Source organism: Onychostruthus taczanowskii, unplaced genomic scaffold, assembly GCF_017590055.1.
Source record: "Onychostruthus taczanowskii isolate IOZ18803 unplaced genomic scaffold, ASM1759005v1 scaffold37, whole genome shotgun sequence".
Classification (NCBI taxonomy): domain Eukaryota; kingdom Metazoa; phylum Chordata; class Aves; order Passeriformes; family Passeridae; genus Onychostruthus; species Onychostruthus taczanowskii.
Window position 1 is genome coordinate 6,764,201 of NW_024501126.1, and position 16,906 is coordinate 6,781,106.

Sequence of the window (16,906 nt, forward strand, 5' to 3'; positions counted from 1 at the left end):
CCTTAACAGTTATCACAGGAGTTGTCCTGGGCAGGTTTAACAGGACTGCCCAAGTTCCTCTGGCTAGGTATACACCTACAAAGAATCTGAGGTATCTGTTGTGTTATCTCCTCATCAACAGGATTTTGAACTCTCACAAAAAAGGCTCCTTGAGAAACTAATTCAGTGGGAGGTCGAGCAGGCCCTAGGCACACTACTGAGCCATTTGGGTACACCCTGATCCCAACAACCAAACACAGAAACTGTTCAAAGAGTTCTGCTGAAGCATGACCTAAACACAACAGGACTTGCCGTTGAACAACAGAGAGAGAACAATAGATATATACAGACAGAGATAAAATAGTTTGATAATGTTGGGTGCTTTAGGCTGAAAAGCTCCACAAAGCATTAGGAAAGTATTACAATACATCCCATTATTTTGTCCTCTAACAAAAATCCAAAGTACCAGAAGTTTGAAAGCATATTCTTAGATGAACTGCTTTAAGAAAGGTACTTTGGTTTGTTTCTATAGCAGTTCATGTTATTACATAGCGAGGGCTATATAAAAGTCCTGAATAATAACAAATGAAATGGGGGAATCCTTGTTTTATCTGCTATCCTTTCTCACAGAAGAAGCTCAGAACACTGCCTAGTGCTCTACTGTTGTATTTACCTACCTTCACCCTTCCAGCTCATGAGCCTTAAAAGCTTACAAAGGCTGATGCCCAAAGGTTGCTGGGATGGGTGAGACCAACAATGATCAGACCCCTTCTTCCCTAAATGGTTAGCAACAGAAATTAAACCAACTGCCTCCCTCAAATGAGACAGCTACTTAAGGGGTCTCAATCTATGGCTAACAGGAGCCAGCAGAGATTGTGCAATGAGTAAATTGCTCTAATAATTTAACTGCCTTTCTCAGAGTTTTATCAGTTCTTTTATTGAAAAACTTATTTCTGAATAAGGATGAGAGTCAAGTACAGAGAGAACACGCAATTAAAATTTTCTGTGATACCTGTACCAGAATTCTCTTCTCCAAACATTCCTCACTTTACATTAAAGCAAAAAAATTTTTATTACTATATCTAAGACGTTTGAGGTGATGTTTGCAACCAGCGCAATTCTGCCAACACCAGCAGACTACATGCTTACTCACTAAGTAATTTCCTGAGCACGAAAAAGCCCGCAAGGGAAGGTTCTGTAGTGACATAGATCCACGGAGTGGGCTGTGCTGAGGGTGAGGAAGATGAAGCACTGGCAAGTCAGCATCACTGCACAGCTCTGATGAATAAGCAGGAGCAGATCTTGATCTCAGTTTACCTTTACATGCCAGGCTAAAAGGTGCCAGTACAGGCACAGATTTATGTGCACACCACATGTCCCCTGATTAGCAGTGTCTCTGAGAGGGCCAGGGGAAGCAGCTGGGGCTGGTAATGGCTTCACTCATTCAATTTTAATTGACTGCTGTGTGTTTGTCAGATCCCTCAGAGCTGCCTTCCTTCTGTTTAACTTGTGCCAAAAGCAGCGCTGGTCCCATTAACCACAGGGAACAAACAAGAAAGAAGTACCTGTCAGCTACAGGTACAGAACAAGCTCTATACTGATGTCTGAATTACATTTTAGATACAATGTGCAGTGAATTCCAAGATCATAGAACACTGAGCACCATTCAAGCTGCAAACACAGCCAAATTAAACCTATTCACACAATTATGCATTACAGGATGCTTTGATTTAGAAATTTCTTGCTAAATTTTCATATTCTGTGTTTGTATTTAGTGTCTAGATGCCTCTGAGAGAGCCCTAAGGAAATGCCCATATGTTCCAGAGATCAAGACTACACCACTGGGTGATTACTGAACAACTGTGATAGTGTTTAAATGGTATGCAATCAATCAAAATATTCCAAAGAAAATAAAACAATAAGTTACAACAGTATTTTATGCTTTTTTTTCATTTTGTAACAATAACAAATGACTTAAGAGAAAGCTTTAGTAAAATGGGTCTAGGCATATATCCATGATGTCTCTTTTAAGTTTTTCAAAGCACACATAAATAATTGGTGATGATAAATAGCAGACAGCAACACTGCTGAAAAAAGGGTTTATAAATCTTACCTCTGCTTTTATTTTATTGTCTCCAAAACAGAGGTGTTGTAAGTAGGCTGCAGCATTTGACTGTACTGAGGGAAATTGATGCTGTAACATCTGTATAACTTCTGGAAGCTCTGGATCCCGCCATCCAAACTCTCTGCGTGAAAGCAAATACAGAAGATTCATAAAAAATTCTGCTATTAGTGAATAAAAGTGCCAACAGTTAGTCAACAAAGAAGACAGAAATGTCTAAATAAAATATTTTCGCCTCCATTAGTATCAAAGCAAACATTAAAATGAAATATGAAGCTATTTGTCATTTTAAGCTGTACTTCTCTGGAAAAGAACTATACCAAGTATAACTAGAAGAAGTAACTTTGTGGAATTAGTTCTCTAACTGATTAAGTTTTCTAAATAAAAAGGCTCCATGAAACCTTAAAATATGAAAAGAAAGAAAATGCATGCTCATATCACCACAAATGGTTTGCTATGAAATACTGATTTGCAAAAAAGTCCTTTTTACTTATTACTGTCTCTATGCAATACCAATCACTATCTTATACAGAAAGCAATGACCAATTTTGTCTATTGTTTGGGTTGGTTTTTTTTTTTTTTCAGATACAGTCAGTGCAAAACTCTTACACATTTCTGGCCATACTTGAGCACTCAAGTCTTTGCACTTTACTTTAATCCTACAAAACATGAAATGCCATTAGCATCACATAAAAGAACTGAATTCAAGTATGCTGAAGAGGTCCCAGTATGTATAATGAAGCTTTCACACCTGAACTTAAAATCAATCTATCACTTCAGGTGAATTTTTCCACTCTGGGTTTACAGGTAAAATCATTCATGGAAATGGCTTTGGACTTTGTGTCCCTAAAACCAGAAATACACACAACCTCTCTGCATGGCATACTCAGTTATCATATGTCTTTTCCCCAAGAGCTTATTTTTTGTGCCATATAAACATTTTGACCATCTTCTATCTAGTGATACATTTTTAACTAAAAAAGGGAAATCAGGGAAACTGGGAAAAAGAGGTAACTTACAAAAAAGTTCTCTGTGGCATTTACCATGATCATCTGGGACCTCATTGCCAAAAAAAACCAAAAACAACCTGGTAGACCTGTTGCAGACTCCAGCTATAATATTTGGCCAAAATAATCCTGATCACCAACCAGACTCCTTCCTAAATTATAAAGATTATTCTGCACTGAGGTCAAGTTTACATCACTAGGGGAATTCACAGCATCTCTCCAATCTGTCCCAACACTTTAAATACAACAATTCTCCATGACATTTCAGGGAAGGAAGACTTATTTTACAATAATAATGAATTGCTACAGAAAGGGATTGTCTGTTCTTTTCTCATATGTGATGCTTGCCAGATTGAGAGTTGTCACTACAGTTGTGTCTTTATGGAGAGTCAGAATACGAATATGAGACATAAGAAAACCTCTCAGAATTTCATTGGTTATTTCTCCTCTGACAAAACATAGGTTAACTCATGAATATTAGAATTCACATTAAACATTTAAAACAAAGAAACCATAAAGATGTAGTAATAAATCACATATGGACTATTCCAATGCATTTTCAGAGGATATGGACTGTTGGAAATCTCTGCAAGAGACATCTGCATGGGTTCTGAAAGATTTTAACAATTAACTGATATTTTGAAAAGCCAGAGAACATCGTAAAAGGTATCAGGGAAGGCTACAAACTTCAGTGGCTGAAGATTGTGAGCATCACATTTTCAGCTTACCATGACTCTGTCAACAGGTGGAAAGGAAGGGATTCACTGGGCACACTTTTTTTTAATGTTTGAATTGCTAGAGATCATAGAAACAATGTTATCTGACAGGGTAGCTTCCTCTTGCATCTGCTTTCTTTTAATTAACAATATTAACACTTCCCAACTGGTTCTTCAAACCTATTAGGCCTGCATTCTATAGAAACAGCTCTAAACAAACCAAAGACATCTTCCAGACTTTTTGATTCAACAAAAATAAGAAATGAAAGCAAAATCCAATAAACTAACTGAAGACAAATTAATTAGCCTACCTCCATTTCTAATTTATTCTCATTTTCAAGCCTAGATGCCAAATGCAGGTGCGGGTATTTTCAAGATCACAAAATACCAGTAGAAAACAGTTTGAATGACAAGACTACACTACATGATGAAGTGTGGGAACTTCTACCAACAAATTCTCTCGAAAAGGAAATTTCCTCCTTCTCAACATGTCTATTACTTAATCCAATCAAGAAACAAACCAACCAAAACCAAACTAAACAAAAGGCCCATGATATGCTGTAGTACACAATGGGCTCTGACCATCTGGTCAGGTTTTTCTTCCTTGTGTCCTGGAATCCAGAACAGAACAGGCAATGAGGGGGCAAAAGGAAAATGGTCCCTTCACCAAAGGAACAATTAATTTTTCTGAGGAACCTGAAGCCTCTACATGGTACATAAGCATGATAACAAGGCTCTCCCTACTTTTACCCTTTGATCTCCCAGAGCAGTCAGCATATGAGTGAAGTATGAGTACTTGTTGCAAATGGATGTGTGCACATTGGATGTAAGTAGAAAATAAATTCAGAAAAGAAGCCCTTAGCACTGCATATTGATTTTGTTAAGTAACCAGTTTTTGGAGAGATAATGAACAAAGCAGGAAAAGAAGTATAAAAATTTATCCCTAGTATGCACTGTCATTTTAAGCAGATGGTCTCTAAGACAATTTTATTTTTAGTAGTTTCTAAATGAAATACAGTAGCTACATAAAACAAACAAAAACTTCTGTCAACAGTTAGGGCTGCCTGGATAATTGTGATAATTTTAGCCACCTTCAGGGCAAGAAAGAGTAGTTTCCAGGAATTTAAATTTTTCATTTGTTTTATATAAGTGTTTTATAGGTGGAAAAAAGTAAGAATGAGAAAGGACAGCAAGTTTGCAGCTCTATTAACATTTATTGTAAGGTTTGGGTTTTTTTTTTGTTTTTTTGTTTTTTTCAATTTAGCCTTATTATGAGAGGTTAGAAAGGCTACTTAATGAAGTCATCTGGCAGATGCCTGGAGAAGGAAGGAGGACCGGTATTCTTAAAGACAAAGGCACAAAGTGTTTGTGGAACAATTTACATAGATGTGGGGGAAAATCAAGGCCATGCCTCCAAGCACACTTACCTAAATGACAAAAAAATATGTATTAAAATAGAGAGCCAAACAAAAGGTAACAACTAGTAGGAAAGAGCTGGAATTAAGTGATCTTTTACTCCCTAGCAAGAAAAAGCAGTTGGGTCAGTATTTGATAGAGATAAGGCTAAAGGAAAGTAGAAGGTTAATTAAAATCCAATCTACCTTGAGTTTTGTGAAACATCTGATACTGTGCCACATGCAAATTGACAAAACTTGCATTTAGTAAAATTATAAAGTAGAATAAAGCAGAATTTGAAATCACAGTGAACATCCTAAACAAACACTATCTAAGCCTGTGCCCCTTATTAAAACATCACCATGCTTACAAAATCTGAGAGAGGCAATCCACACAGATGGTGAAACAAGCTGTAAGGCTGGATTAAATCTGAGGAGTTGCGTGGCATTTTGAGAATGTTAATAAAGTATCTGTGTGGTTGATCCAAAAATGAAGAGTAAGGTAGTAGTTGTACACACAAGATCTTCACTAATCTACCCCTTGCCTATGATTTCCTCGGAGTAAGAGTACTAATCCATTTAGGTCAGCCAAAGGCTTCTGCTGGCAGTGTAAGTTTGTCCACAAGAGAATCCCAGCTGTGCAAGAACTTCACAGTTTGTCTGGAAAGCAGCATTTGCCACCGTGGACTCCAAATATTTTGGCAGGTTGTAAAAGTGCATTTTTTCTAGGAAGCATCCTCATCTGAGGAGACTGACTGAAACACACCAAAGTGTTCCAACCTTCTTTTTTTGATGAAAATTGTGCTCTAGGATTGTAGGATTGATCTAATTTGGAATCCTGCAGAAGGTTTTAGCTCGACGTGGTGACTAAGGCAGATGTTCCACGGATCACACCAGACTACTGCTCCTGCAGTAGAAGAGGAACAAAGGGGAACACTAAGCTCTATGTAAACTGGCAATATATATGCCTAGAGTTATCACAAAAGGCTATGTCATATTGTGAGCAACTGAAGAGAATCAAGGAGGAGTTCTACATGAGACACAATTCTGACATAGAAGCAGTAGCGCCGAGAAATCCAGGCTGACTTGGGTACTGCAAGTAATGCACTGAAAACAGGTCCTGCTCCTGCTATTGTATCACATACATGTGTGTGTAGTAAAAGAAGCAAAAGAGATGCAAACTTAAAAGAGATTGTTTGTAATACAGCTAGGTGCACTGGTTCTGTGGGCTCACTCAGAGAGGTGCTGCTGAACACAGAGGATGTACTGCATCTGAATATTTGCTTTAATTGTGCCAGAATTTTTTTCTTCAGCTACTGAAAATGCTGATAGTACACAGAAAAGCAAAACCAAACATCCTGTTACATATATATCTGCACTGATTTAAAAAAGGCTACTAAATGAGTTTTAACAACACAGGTCTCCAGCTGGTAACTAAGGATACTGATTGCTTCTACAAAGCATTGCAAGAGCAGGTGTGATGGCTCTGTCTACTCTCCAGCCACTGGTCACAGTGAATCTCACGAGAGCTTGGGTTCTTATTTCTGATTTACATTATTAGAGCAGAACATTCCCATCTGATCAGGCAGTTGGCACAGGCAAGCACTGACACCCAGAGCTATTCCTGTCTCCGCAGCATTCCCCAAAGGCAGTGCTGTGAAGACGCCCGCTATAAAGAACCATATGCTTGACAAAGACTGAGCTACCACCAAGAATTTATCAAAGAAAGAGAATGCACGATTTTTTATTCCAAGACTGTTTAAACCAAACTCACCTGTGAGTTCCTGGCTGTCTTAATATGCATGTGAAACAGCCTTAAACTGGTTAAGGAAAGGTCTTCATATACGAAGTGGTGCTCAACGGCAAAGGCAATTCAATCCAAGCTAAGAATATTTCCTCAATTTTTACCTCATATACATTGTGGCATTGATAATGCCAGTCTCAAAGACTTTCTGTTGAATTTATGCCTACAGACACAGACCCTTCTGTTTGCTTCCTCCCTCAATTCAATAAATAAAATCTGAAAATCTCTTTTTCCTCATTTCAGAAAGGAGAGCTGTGAAAATGGTTTTCTGGTAGTACTAAAAGCAAACAAACTGCATGTAGCTCAGGATCAAACAAGGAGAACTAATCAAAAGCCAAGAGAAGAACTAGCTTCTGTGTTTAAAGGGAGAAATTAACTTCTATTAAAATATTTGGAAGGCAATATACCAATACTACAAGAATCTCTAAGGACTTGGTATATTTAAAAAAAAACAAAGATAGGATGTTACATCCAAATAGAAAAAGAAATCAAGAATACTTAAACATAATCCACAAAAAATTAATGTGATATAAAGAGGAAGGAGCCATCTAACAGCTCATTTCCTTATATTTTTTCTGTGGTTCTCTGACAGTCAGTCAAACAAAAGAGAACACAGACTTACTACACTTAATTTATTGAGAGTTAAATTTGAAGTGCTTCCTTGAAGTACTTTCTCTTTTTCAAACACACATCTCCATACACACATAGACAGAGATTGCCAGCCTGCTCTGAACGATCTCCTACAGTTTAAGAGGAGGCAGAACCACTATATTTGCTTTGAAAATGGAACATATGAATACTGGGTAATTTCAGCACTCAATTTTAGGAAACAAAATAGACACGTCAATCTCTGTTCCTCTCACTTTGGAAAACCCTCAAAACCCTTCAGTACACTCCCCCAGTCAAACCTGGTCAAAGGAGTGCACCATAACAACCACTTGAGCATCATCCTCAGACCCATGGTGACACAAACACCACATAACTAACCACAAGATGTAGAAATAGCCTGTTTGGGCCTAATGCAAAGGTCTTAGGACAGAAATGAACCCTCATCAGCAGACAGCTCCCTATGCTTCTCTTTTTGTCCTTTCAAATTAGATAAGCCAAACCTTACTGAAAAAGCAAGGAACAAAATAATCTGACATAGTTTAGTCTAAATTTGGATGTACCAGAAGGACAACAGAGAAAAGGCACTGAAGATGTATCTTCTATGAATAAAAATGTTAAATTCTTATGAAACAAAAAAATATGTTATTGTTTATTCCAACTTGAAAATTGTAGCCTGTGTGGGGTGCTCCTTAAGACTGGAAACAGGTGATCCACCATCACTCAGACTGAATGGGAACATCTCACCAAACCTGTGATTCCAGAATCTTGCAAATCTTCACCATTTCTTTCTTCCTCTAAAAGAGCTCTTAACACTTTCTGGGAAGTTGCTCTTTTTAGAGCTTTTCAAATTTAAGATGACTGTATGTAAAACAGCTGAAAAAGTATCTGGAACTCATGCCAAAAACTTGGATGTTCTTCTTGGGTTATGACATTTTCCTTGGTTTATGCTTTCACGTGGTCTAAAGTAAAACTGCCATGCAGCCGTGCTTACACAGATTCAGCACAATGTGGTTTTTACAATATATTTCTGTCTGCTAATGAGGTGCAGAGAAGGATGTGATGTACCAGATGCACAGGATTCTTGTCCAGCTCTGCCAAGCAGCAACGGAGATGCTCAGCATATCCCAGGCTCTTAACACAACCATAAACCTGGGGTCTCAGGGTTAATCCAGTACTTCAAAAACTTACATCTTGAATACAGCAAAGGACTAAAACTGGCTTGTACAATGGCAAATATACCCTCCTGCAGTTCTGCCTTTGCATCCTTCACATTTTCTTTGGTAAGACATCACTCTTCTGCTATTTAGATTTTAGAATTAAAAAAACCCTAAGAGGTGAGCATGTGAAGAGGCAACATGAGAACTACTTCAACGCTTCAAAAATGTCCTAGAGCTGAACCATCTTTAGATTTTGTGAACATTTCATTCAAGAGGAAAAGATTTTAAAGATGATTCAGTTGAGTAAAGGTTATCTAATGACACTGGACCACATGTCACTATTTACAGTTCCAGGTTACTGCCTTCAATACAACATGATTATATTCAGAGGTATAAGTATCATCTACTCAAGGTTACCCTAATTTCATTTACAAATGTCTTTTTAATGAAAATGTTTTTATTAACACTTATGAAATATTTTTTCACTCTATATCGTTACTGATCTATATATTAATTCTCTCACACCTTGTGAGGGAGCTTGCATTTCTTATTCCTATGAGAAAAGCTGCCTGTACTGTGAGGTAACCATACCCTCAGTACCTGGTACAATGTTATCTCTCTTATAGACTGTGTTTGGAGCAGGGACTTCAGTGCTTTAGACTATCTTTTACTTTCCCATTTGTATTACTTGGTTTGTTTAGTTTGTTTTAGTTAGAAAGCGGTATTTGTCCTTTGAGGCTGTTGAGCTGAAAGTCTTGAAAAATTTGCTTTATCTGTTCCTCAGCAGGTATCTGCATATACAGGGACTGCCTCTGAAAAAGCAAGTAAGAGGCAAATTAGCTAAGCTATCACGATATCTTTAAGCTGCCTAATTTATCTTCTTTTTCCCTGTGATGAATAACATTTTTCTGACCTCCAACTACCAAAGGGCCTTACAGTAGCTTAATACATTGCAGCTGTGAAAATATGCCAAGTTAACCCTTCCCTAGGAGACCAGCTTACATTGGCCTCCCTCCATCTACAGGAGTTCACACATCACAGGGCAGATTCCAGGAGATTGTGAAATGTTATTCACTGGCAGCACTGCTGTTACAGATGCAGATATGTTTTCCTCATAGATCAGAAAGGTGGAAACGTAGGCAGGAGATTAGAACAGTACACAGACCTAGGGGATTCCAGCCTTGACTATGTCATTGACTTACACTGTCAGACAGAATTATTTACTTTAATGCCTTTCTCTGAGGTTTGAGAGGTTTTCCACCTCCACAGACCCATAAATCAAAGCTGTCTCCTTTTCTAGAACTACTGTTCCCACTAAGAGGCTCCTAAACCATTCTGTATTTCAACAACAGGGGAAAAAAGGCTTTTGAGACTCTGCTCCTACACAGCCATATAGAAATGTATCCTTTCTAAACAAATGTTACTCCACAAACCCTTGATTTCCCTAGGAAAGTGAGAGAAGCATTTCTGAGGAAGATATTTATTTCCCTACATATATGATAACACCTAAACATTGCAGCTATAAAAAAGGAAGTGGAAAAAAAAAAGCAGCAGGAGAATTCAAACATTAGCCTAACAGCACCAATGTTAATGACTGAAATCACATTCATCTGCAGGAGGGGAAGCTGGCACACACAATGCTCCCTGAAAGGCTCAAAGCATCCACACTAATTTTTTTTAACAACCAGAACCACAAAAAGTTCCCAAAAGGTTTTGAGGCATTGCACCTCTCTCCAGTCAAAGCTTTTCAATGTTGTGCAATTAAACAGCATGAGTTTCACAATAAGGGAGTGACAACACATGGTTTGTCTCTCCCTGCTGCTCTCTTTGCCTGATCAAGCTTCTGGCTCCAGATCCCAAGTTCGATGGCAGTGACAGGAAAACTGCTTCTACCCTTTTCCAGCAGGGATGACGAAGTCAAACTTTTGAAGGTTTAGGCAAACCAAGAAACAATGAAACTGGATGTTTCTGTCATGTTCTCAAATGTAAAGCTTGGACCTACCACTGCCTGGGTAATCTGGAGATTGCCACAGGAAAGCAGTGACCACCAACACTAGAAATTGGGTGTTTTCTATGTGTGCAAATAGCAGAAAATAGGAAATTCCAACAGAGCACACAGTTTAGCACAAGCTGCAGAAATACTGTATACCGTTGGGGTGAGGCACCACGAAAAGGCATTAATCTAAACTAACAGGAAGTCTTAATCCTAAATATCTCGTGTTATCTCAGTCCTTAAATGATTACTCCACTGAACGTACTATGGCCTAGATTTTTTGCTGTACAGCTGAAATCCAAACCATTCTCATCCCCACACATACATACATCATTCTTATCTAGGCAACATTTTCCAGCACTCCCTGTTTTCCTGAGCACAGCAAACTCTTGGTAATAGGCATTCATTTGATGCTTAATAATGAATATTAAACAATAAAATTTAAGAGTGACTCAAGATATTGATAAAAACAATACAAATTGGTAAGTCCAGAATTTGTCCTGAAACACCAACTCTGGAAAGCCAAGAAAAAAGCTTACATAAATTTCTAATATTGAATTTTAAAAAAGAGAAGCAACAAACAGTATTCATTTCCTTTTCTTACAACTAGACTCCTATTCAGTCTTTTGGAAAACTGAGGAATTAATTTTGTTCACTAAAGTTGCAAGCTGTACAAAACCATAAATGCACTTGAAATTGCTTTTGTTGTCAAAGGGAAATACAGACTAATGGTTTTCCTGTGATGCTTTTATTTCAGTTTTCATTAAGCATGGAAAAACTGATCTCCTGCATGCTGGCTTGAGGTACCTAAATGTACAACCACCAAAACAATGCAATAATGCAAGACATACTTGACACTCATGAGACAGAAAGTTCATGGAGTCAGTAACAGGGGAGTTAAATTGTTAAAAAATGGTTCAAATAAAAGCTGTTGGATTGAAGAAAACATATCTAACAGCAATGAGTAGTGATACTCATACTATTGCTACTTCCCATCACATGCTTTTCATCTTCTTCAAAGCTTTGTAGAAATTCTAGGGAACTCTCCTAATGCAGTACATAGATATCATCTTCATGCCAAGCATGGGTAAAGAGAGAAAGTGCTTACATGACTCTCTGATAGAGGGGGAAAAAAAATTGGCAAAAGCTAAAAGGGCTGCTATTAAATCCTCACTCCCGGAACCCAGAGAGACTGACACACCGTTAGCTGACTGCAAAAGGTTTTCAAGGATATAAAAAATGCAGGGAATCTGGACAGCACTTCAGGGGAGTGCAGGGGAAGAGGAGAACTTTTGGGCTACCAAAGCCAACCTCTGACTGTGACTCTCCTGCTCTTTGGCATGGTTGCTCTCACATCCATTGCTAAAGCTAAAGATGGCATCTTGAATTAAATTCTTAAATTCAATTGGCTTGAATTTAAATCAATTTCAGATTCTGTTGATATAAACTAACAACAGTTTCAGTTTATAAATAATAACAATAATAAAAGAAGATCCGTCACACATTCTTTCAGAAAAAGTGCTTTTTTGTTATCGGTATTGCTGTTGCTAACTGGGTATTTTGATTTCATCCTCTTCTATGCAAAGCATCAATAAGCATAATACATGTCCCTCTTTTCTGAATACTAAGAAAACAAGGCTGTACTTCAGCACTTAAAGGAGGAAGTAAATGGAGAAAGGATGATTTTTAGCTGGCTATTTAGTGTGGTAAGGTCTCTGATCTCTATTTGGGCTACAGTATAACCCAGAGAGTCTTCACAATGACTCAAAAGCCAGCAGAAGAACGATGAGTTTGTCAGTGGTTAAAGTACAACCAAGTGCTCGTCAACACCAGAAAAATCCACAACCCTGAACTGATGGATCAGCAACAAAAGCAGACCAAGAACAGTAAATCCCAGCTGAAACCAGGAAGCGTCTTACTAAAATTAATGCAAAAGCTGAATCAGGAAAAAAACTCATTTACACGGATGATATTCAGATATGAATACAATATTTAGTGCAGAAGTAGGCTGTATATTTTAAAAGAAGCTAAAATAAACATCTCACATGTATATTTGATAGTTTTAACCAAGTAAAATCCAGCTCACAGAAAAACACCCTCTGAATGAGGGAAACTAGCTCCTCCCTTAATTGCCATCCTGTCAGGATACAATGGGGATGTAACTCTTCTGTTTTTGAGTAAAAGAATGAGGTTGCAGAATGTGCTGTACAGCATTTCTACAGAAATGTTTCCAGCTGAACTGTGAAACACTGCATGTATCTAATAAATCCACTGGAGACAATAATCATGGTACTGACTCAGGGCAATTGCCCTTATTAATGAATGACAGATATACTGCCAAGGATCTATCATTTGGAAATCAGAATCAATATCTTAAATAGGTCTTTGAAACTTGAATATATTAAAGGAAAATATGCACCTCAATCTATCAAAAATCTTTCCTCAGCTAGTGGAAGTACAGCTGTTGACAGAAAAAGAACGAGCTACTCGTATTTTACTCACTGCTCCTTGTATGGTACTTATTTCCATGCAACATGTTCAGGGGGGATTTTTTGTCTGGTACACTAAATTCCAGTGCTCATTACCATTACTGATCCAACAATTTAGTTGGTGAGTGACACCCTGCAATATATTTTGCCAGCAGCAAGAAGTACAGAATGTGAATCATACCTTTCCCTTTTCACCTCAGAGCTGATTTCTATCAGATTTTGCTAATCTTTGCCTCCATATTTCCGTATTGGAACTGAAAGGACAACACCACTCCCTCAGACTTTGAAACTCTTCTCTCTGTGCTCAACTGATAGTATCAACTGCAGCTATAAAATCCTTCAAAGCAGAAAAAAATTTATGTTTTTTACACATCCTTAATTTTACATTTTTGGTCATGTTAGGAAAAATATGTATCATTTGGAAATTCATATTGCAAATTCTTGTTGCAAATTCCAAAGCCAATTTCAAAGTTCACAGATTTTCAGCTGTGCTGTTTGCAGGAGGGAGACTGGAAGTGGGAAAAGTCTGAGATTATTTAGGTTTGTGTCAATACTTGCTGTTCATAAGTTTTGTTCTAATGGCAAATACAAATTCACATAGGAGCTAGTGTTCTTGATATAACTTGATAAAAATGAAACTGATATCCAATTTCATTAAAACTCACTGTGGAAAAGCCATGGAACTGTTCTGCAACAGAGGATATTATATCTGGTATTATTTATTTATTAGGTGAGAAATCACTATATAGGTATTGAAATTAGTTTTCTTTGTTTCATAAAAATATGTCCCTCTTCTATGTTTTTTCATTTCAGCATAAAGAAAGATGATCATACAGTAAAGCCCTGTAGGCAACACTGCACATGAAGTTCAGAGCACAGCAGACTTCAGTTTGAGACTGCACTTTTTAATCACTACTTTAATTTATACAGGAGTCTCTTTCACTCTGAAGTCAATGGAAGACATATTATGCTCAGAGGTGGCTTAGAAAAATTTCTATATATGAATTTATATGCACAAATCAAATTACTGTATTAGATTTTCCCAGAAGCTGATACTAACATACATTAAGGAGAATGTTCTGCAGCCTTCCTTTCAAACTTGTGAACACCTGAGACATACAGCTATAAAGGGTATTTTTGGAACATATAAAATTACATGTTTGTTTGCAAACACCTCAAGGCTTTCAGTCTTTTAGATGGGGGTCAAGCAATTCTGTGTTCTTTGGTTTTCAGGACTGTACCATGACTACGCACTGCAGTACTCTAAGAGGTATTTAGTGGATGTATCTGAGCATGACAGTACTTCATTCTTTTCTTCCTAAAGCCATGCTAAGGACTAATGCCAGCTGACTGACAAATACAAAAATTAAAGTTAGATATACACAGAAAATAAAGTCTCTATCTTAATTTGCTACACAATGAGACCCAAAGCAATTTAACTTTTGTGGAGAGTACAGACACTGATGCTGTAACTGCTTTAGCACGAATTACAGACATAACTGTCAATCTGGCAACCACATTTTACTTGCATAATATATATTTTAAGGAGAAATAAAGTTTGTTAATTAGCTCCTTGTGTCCATTACAAGTTCAGAATAGGAAAACTAAGAAAAAATTCCAGCAAAACAATAATTGAAGAGAGATTGGGAATGCACTCCCCGTTGGCTTTGCAATATATTAATTTCTCAAGCTTTAGTATAACTGATTATATCTTTTTTAAAAATTTTTACGAGTAAATAGCAAAACTAATTAGCTGCACACTATTAAGTTAATGCACATTTATCTACAACAATTCGATTCTGACTGTGAAATAATCTTTCTAGCCCATAATTACACTCCAGCTTAATTAGCATAATTTCCGCAGCACATTCTTTAATAAAGAAGCTGACATAAGGGTTGTTCTAAAACACCGAGGATATTCTAGACAAGTAAAAAAAGGGAGACAGGCAGAGCTGCATTAAACACCTATTATGCTACCAAGATAGTACACATAAAACAAGAGTATGAATTCAATACTATCTGTACCAGCACAAGCATCTCAAGTGCTTTCACTAAAGATAAGCAAAATACTTGAAGGATTTGAGATGTCTCTTGTCCACTCCACTAGAAGTGGTTCCACATCCTCCACAGCTCCTTCCTCCCCCGTCACTGCATCTCATCCCCCTCACCAAGGACAGCCTGCAGATTATTCATTCTCCCACTCTATGTATTAGTTTTCTTCAGAAAGAAAACGCATACTGTCTTGCATTTCTTACACTAATTTAAACACAGGCAGTCAATTTCCACTGAAGAGAGTCACTGTAGGTGAAAACACAAATCAGTCTCCAGGCTCATTTAGTCTTTAGTTTGCCAGTAAGGATTCAGCAATTGGGACACTTATGGACACCTATTTCCCTGGTACTACCACACCAAACAAGTTTTCTGTGGTCAATGGAGACAATGCATATGTGGACAATGGCACCTGAGTAGTGCTGTGCTTGTTATTAACACTGAGTTTGGAGGAGAGGCTCTGCCTCCCCCAGCAACCCTCTGATTCAACTTGTTCTTCTCCTGCCCACAATGTGCTGGGTGTCAGAGTGTATCAGATTTTTATATATCTGGGCTACAAAGTGTAATCTCAACCATAGCACAAACAGTCACTAAGTCTCTCCTGACAGTAAAGAACTAAATTTTTAAAAAAACCCAAACAAATAAACTTTCTTATGTCTTCACCTAACTGCTTCTATATAATGATAATTTAAAATGAATTGTTATCAGAAGTTGGGTTTTGTGAAAAATTTTGACTAAATATATGGTATTGGTGAGGATGTCCTTGTACTCCTCCATAACTATGAATGGTGAATTTCACCTGTGAAGAATTACCATTTATTACAGTGCAAGATGATGAAAGACTCTAAGATTATCAAAATCAGCAAGGTGATTTAAAGCCAAAGTTCTATTTTCATGTAACCTCATATAGGATTTTAATTTAATCTGGTCTCCAAAATGCCTAAAGACTCTCCTGAAAAAAAACGTAGACTCCAGCTTTTAAATCACACAGGCACTTTTAATAACTTCACTTGCTCTAATTAACTTTTTATTTTGAGGTTAGTATTATTAGGCAAGACCAGGACCAAAATGATCTCTGCATACTAATCAGTCATGGACTGCTGCTACTGCAACATAACATAAGAAGAGATGACCTAAAAATTCAACAAAAATTCAGAGCAACTGATAAAATAGGTCTTGGAGGAAAAAAAAAAAGTTGGCAATACCTATTTCAATTAACTGCTTTCATTGGAATACATACAACTAGGCAAGTTCTGCCTGATTAGAATTTAAGATAAGGAAATACATCATAAATTAGGTCCTAAAAGAATTTTTATTCAGACGTATAAATGATGCATCAGCTACTGTCTCGACACTATATAAACACAGCCCATTCAACAGGTTTACAGAAACGCACGGAAAACTGAAGATGCCCTGCGAAGCTGCTCCGCTGCCCCGTCTCAGAGTGATGCAACCCAATATTGAGGGAGGCCCTGCTTTGGCAGAAGCAGGGAGGGAGGGAGGGAGGGAGGGAGGGAGGGAAACCATGGCTAACTAGTTCTGCACCTGCAAAATCTGCCTGACCTTCAGGCCCAGGGCAGCTTAGGA

At 37.6% G+C, this 16,906-nt stretch overlaps 1 protein-coding gene across 1 annotated transcript in view; it reads right to left on the reverse strand.

Annotated features, from left to right (window-relative positions):
- Positions 1-16,906, reverse strand: part of CTNND2 (catenin delta 2) — a 518,515-nt gene that overhangs the window by 159,079 nt on the left and 342,530 nt on the right. The window contains exon 10 of the mRNA XM_041411749.1: positions 2,093-2,225. Within this exon, the coding sequence (XP_041267683.1) occupies positions 2,093-2,225 (133 nt within the window). The remainder of the gene's footprint in view (positions 1-2,092; positions 2,226-16,906) is intronic.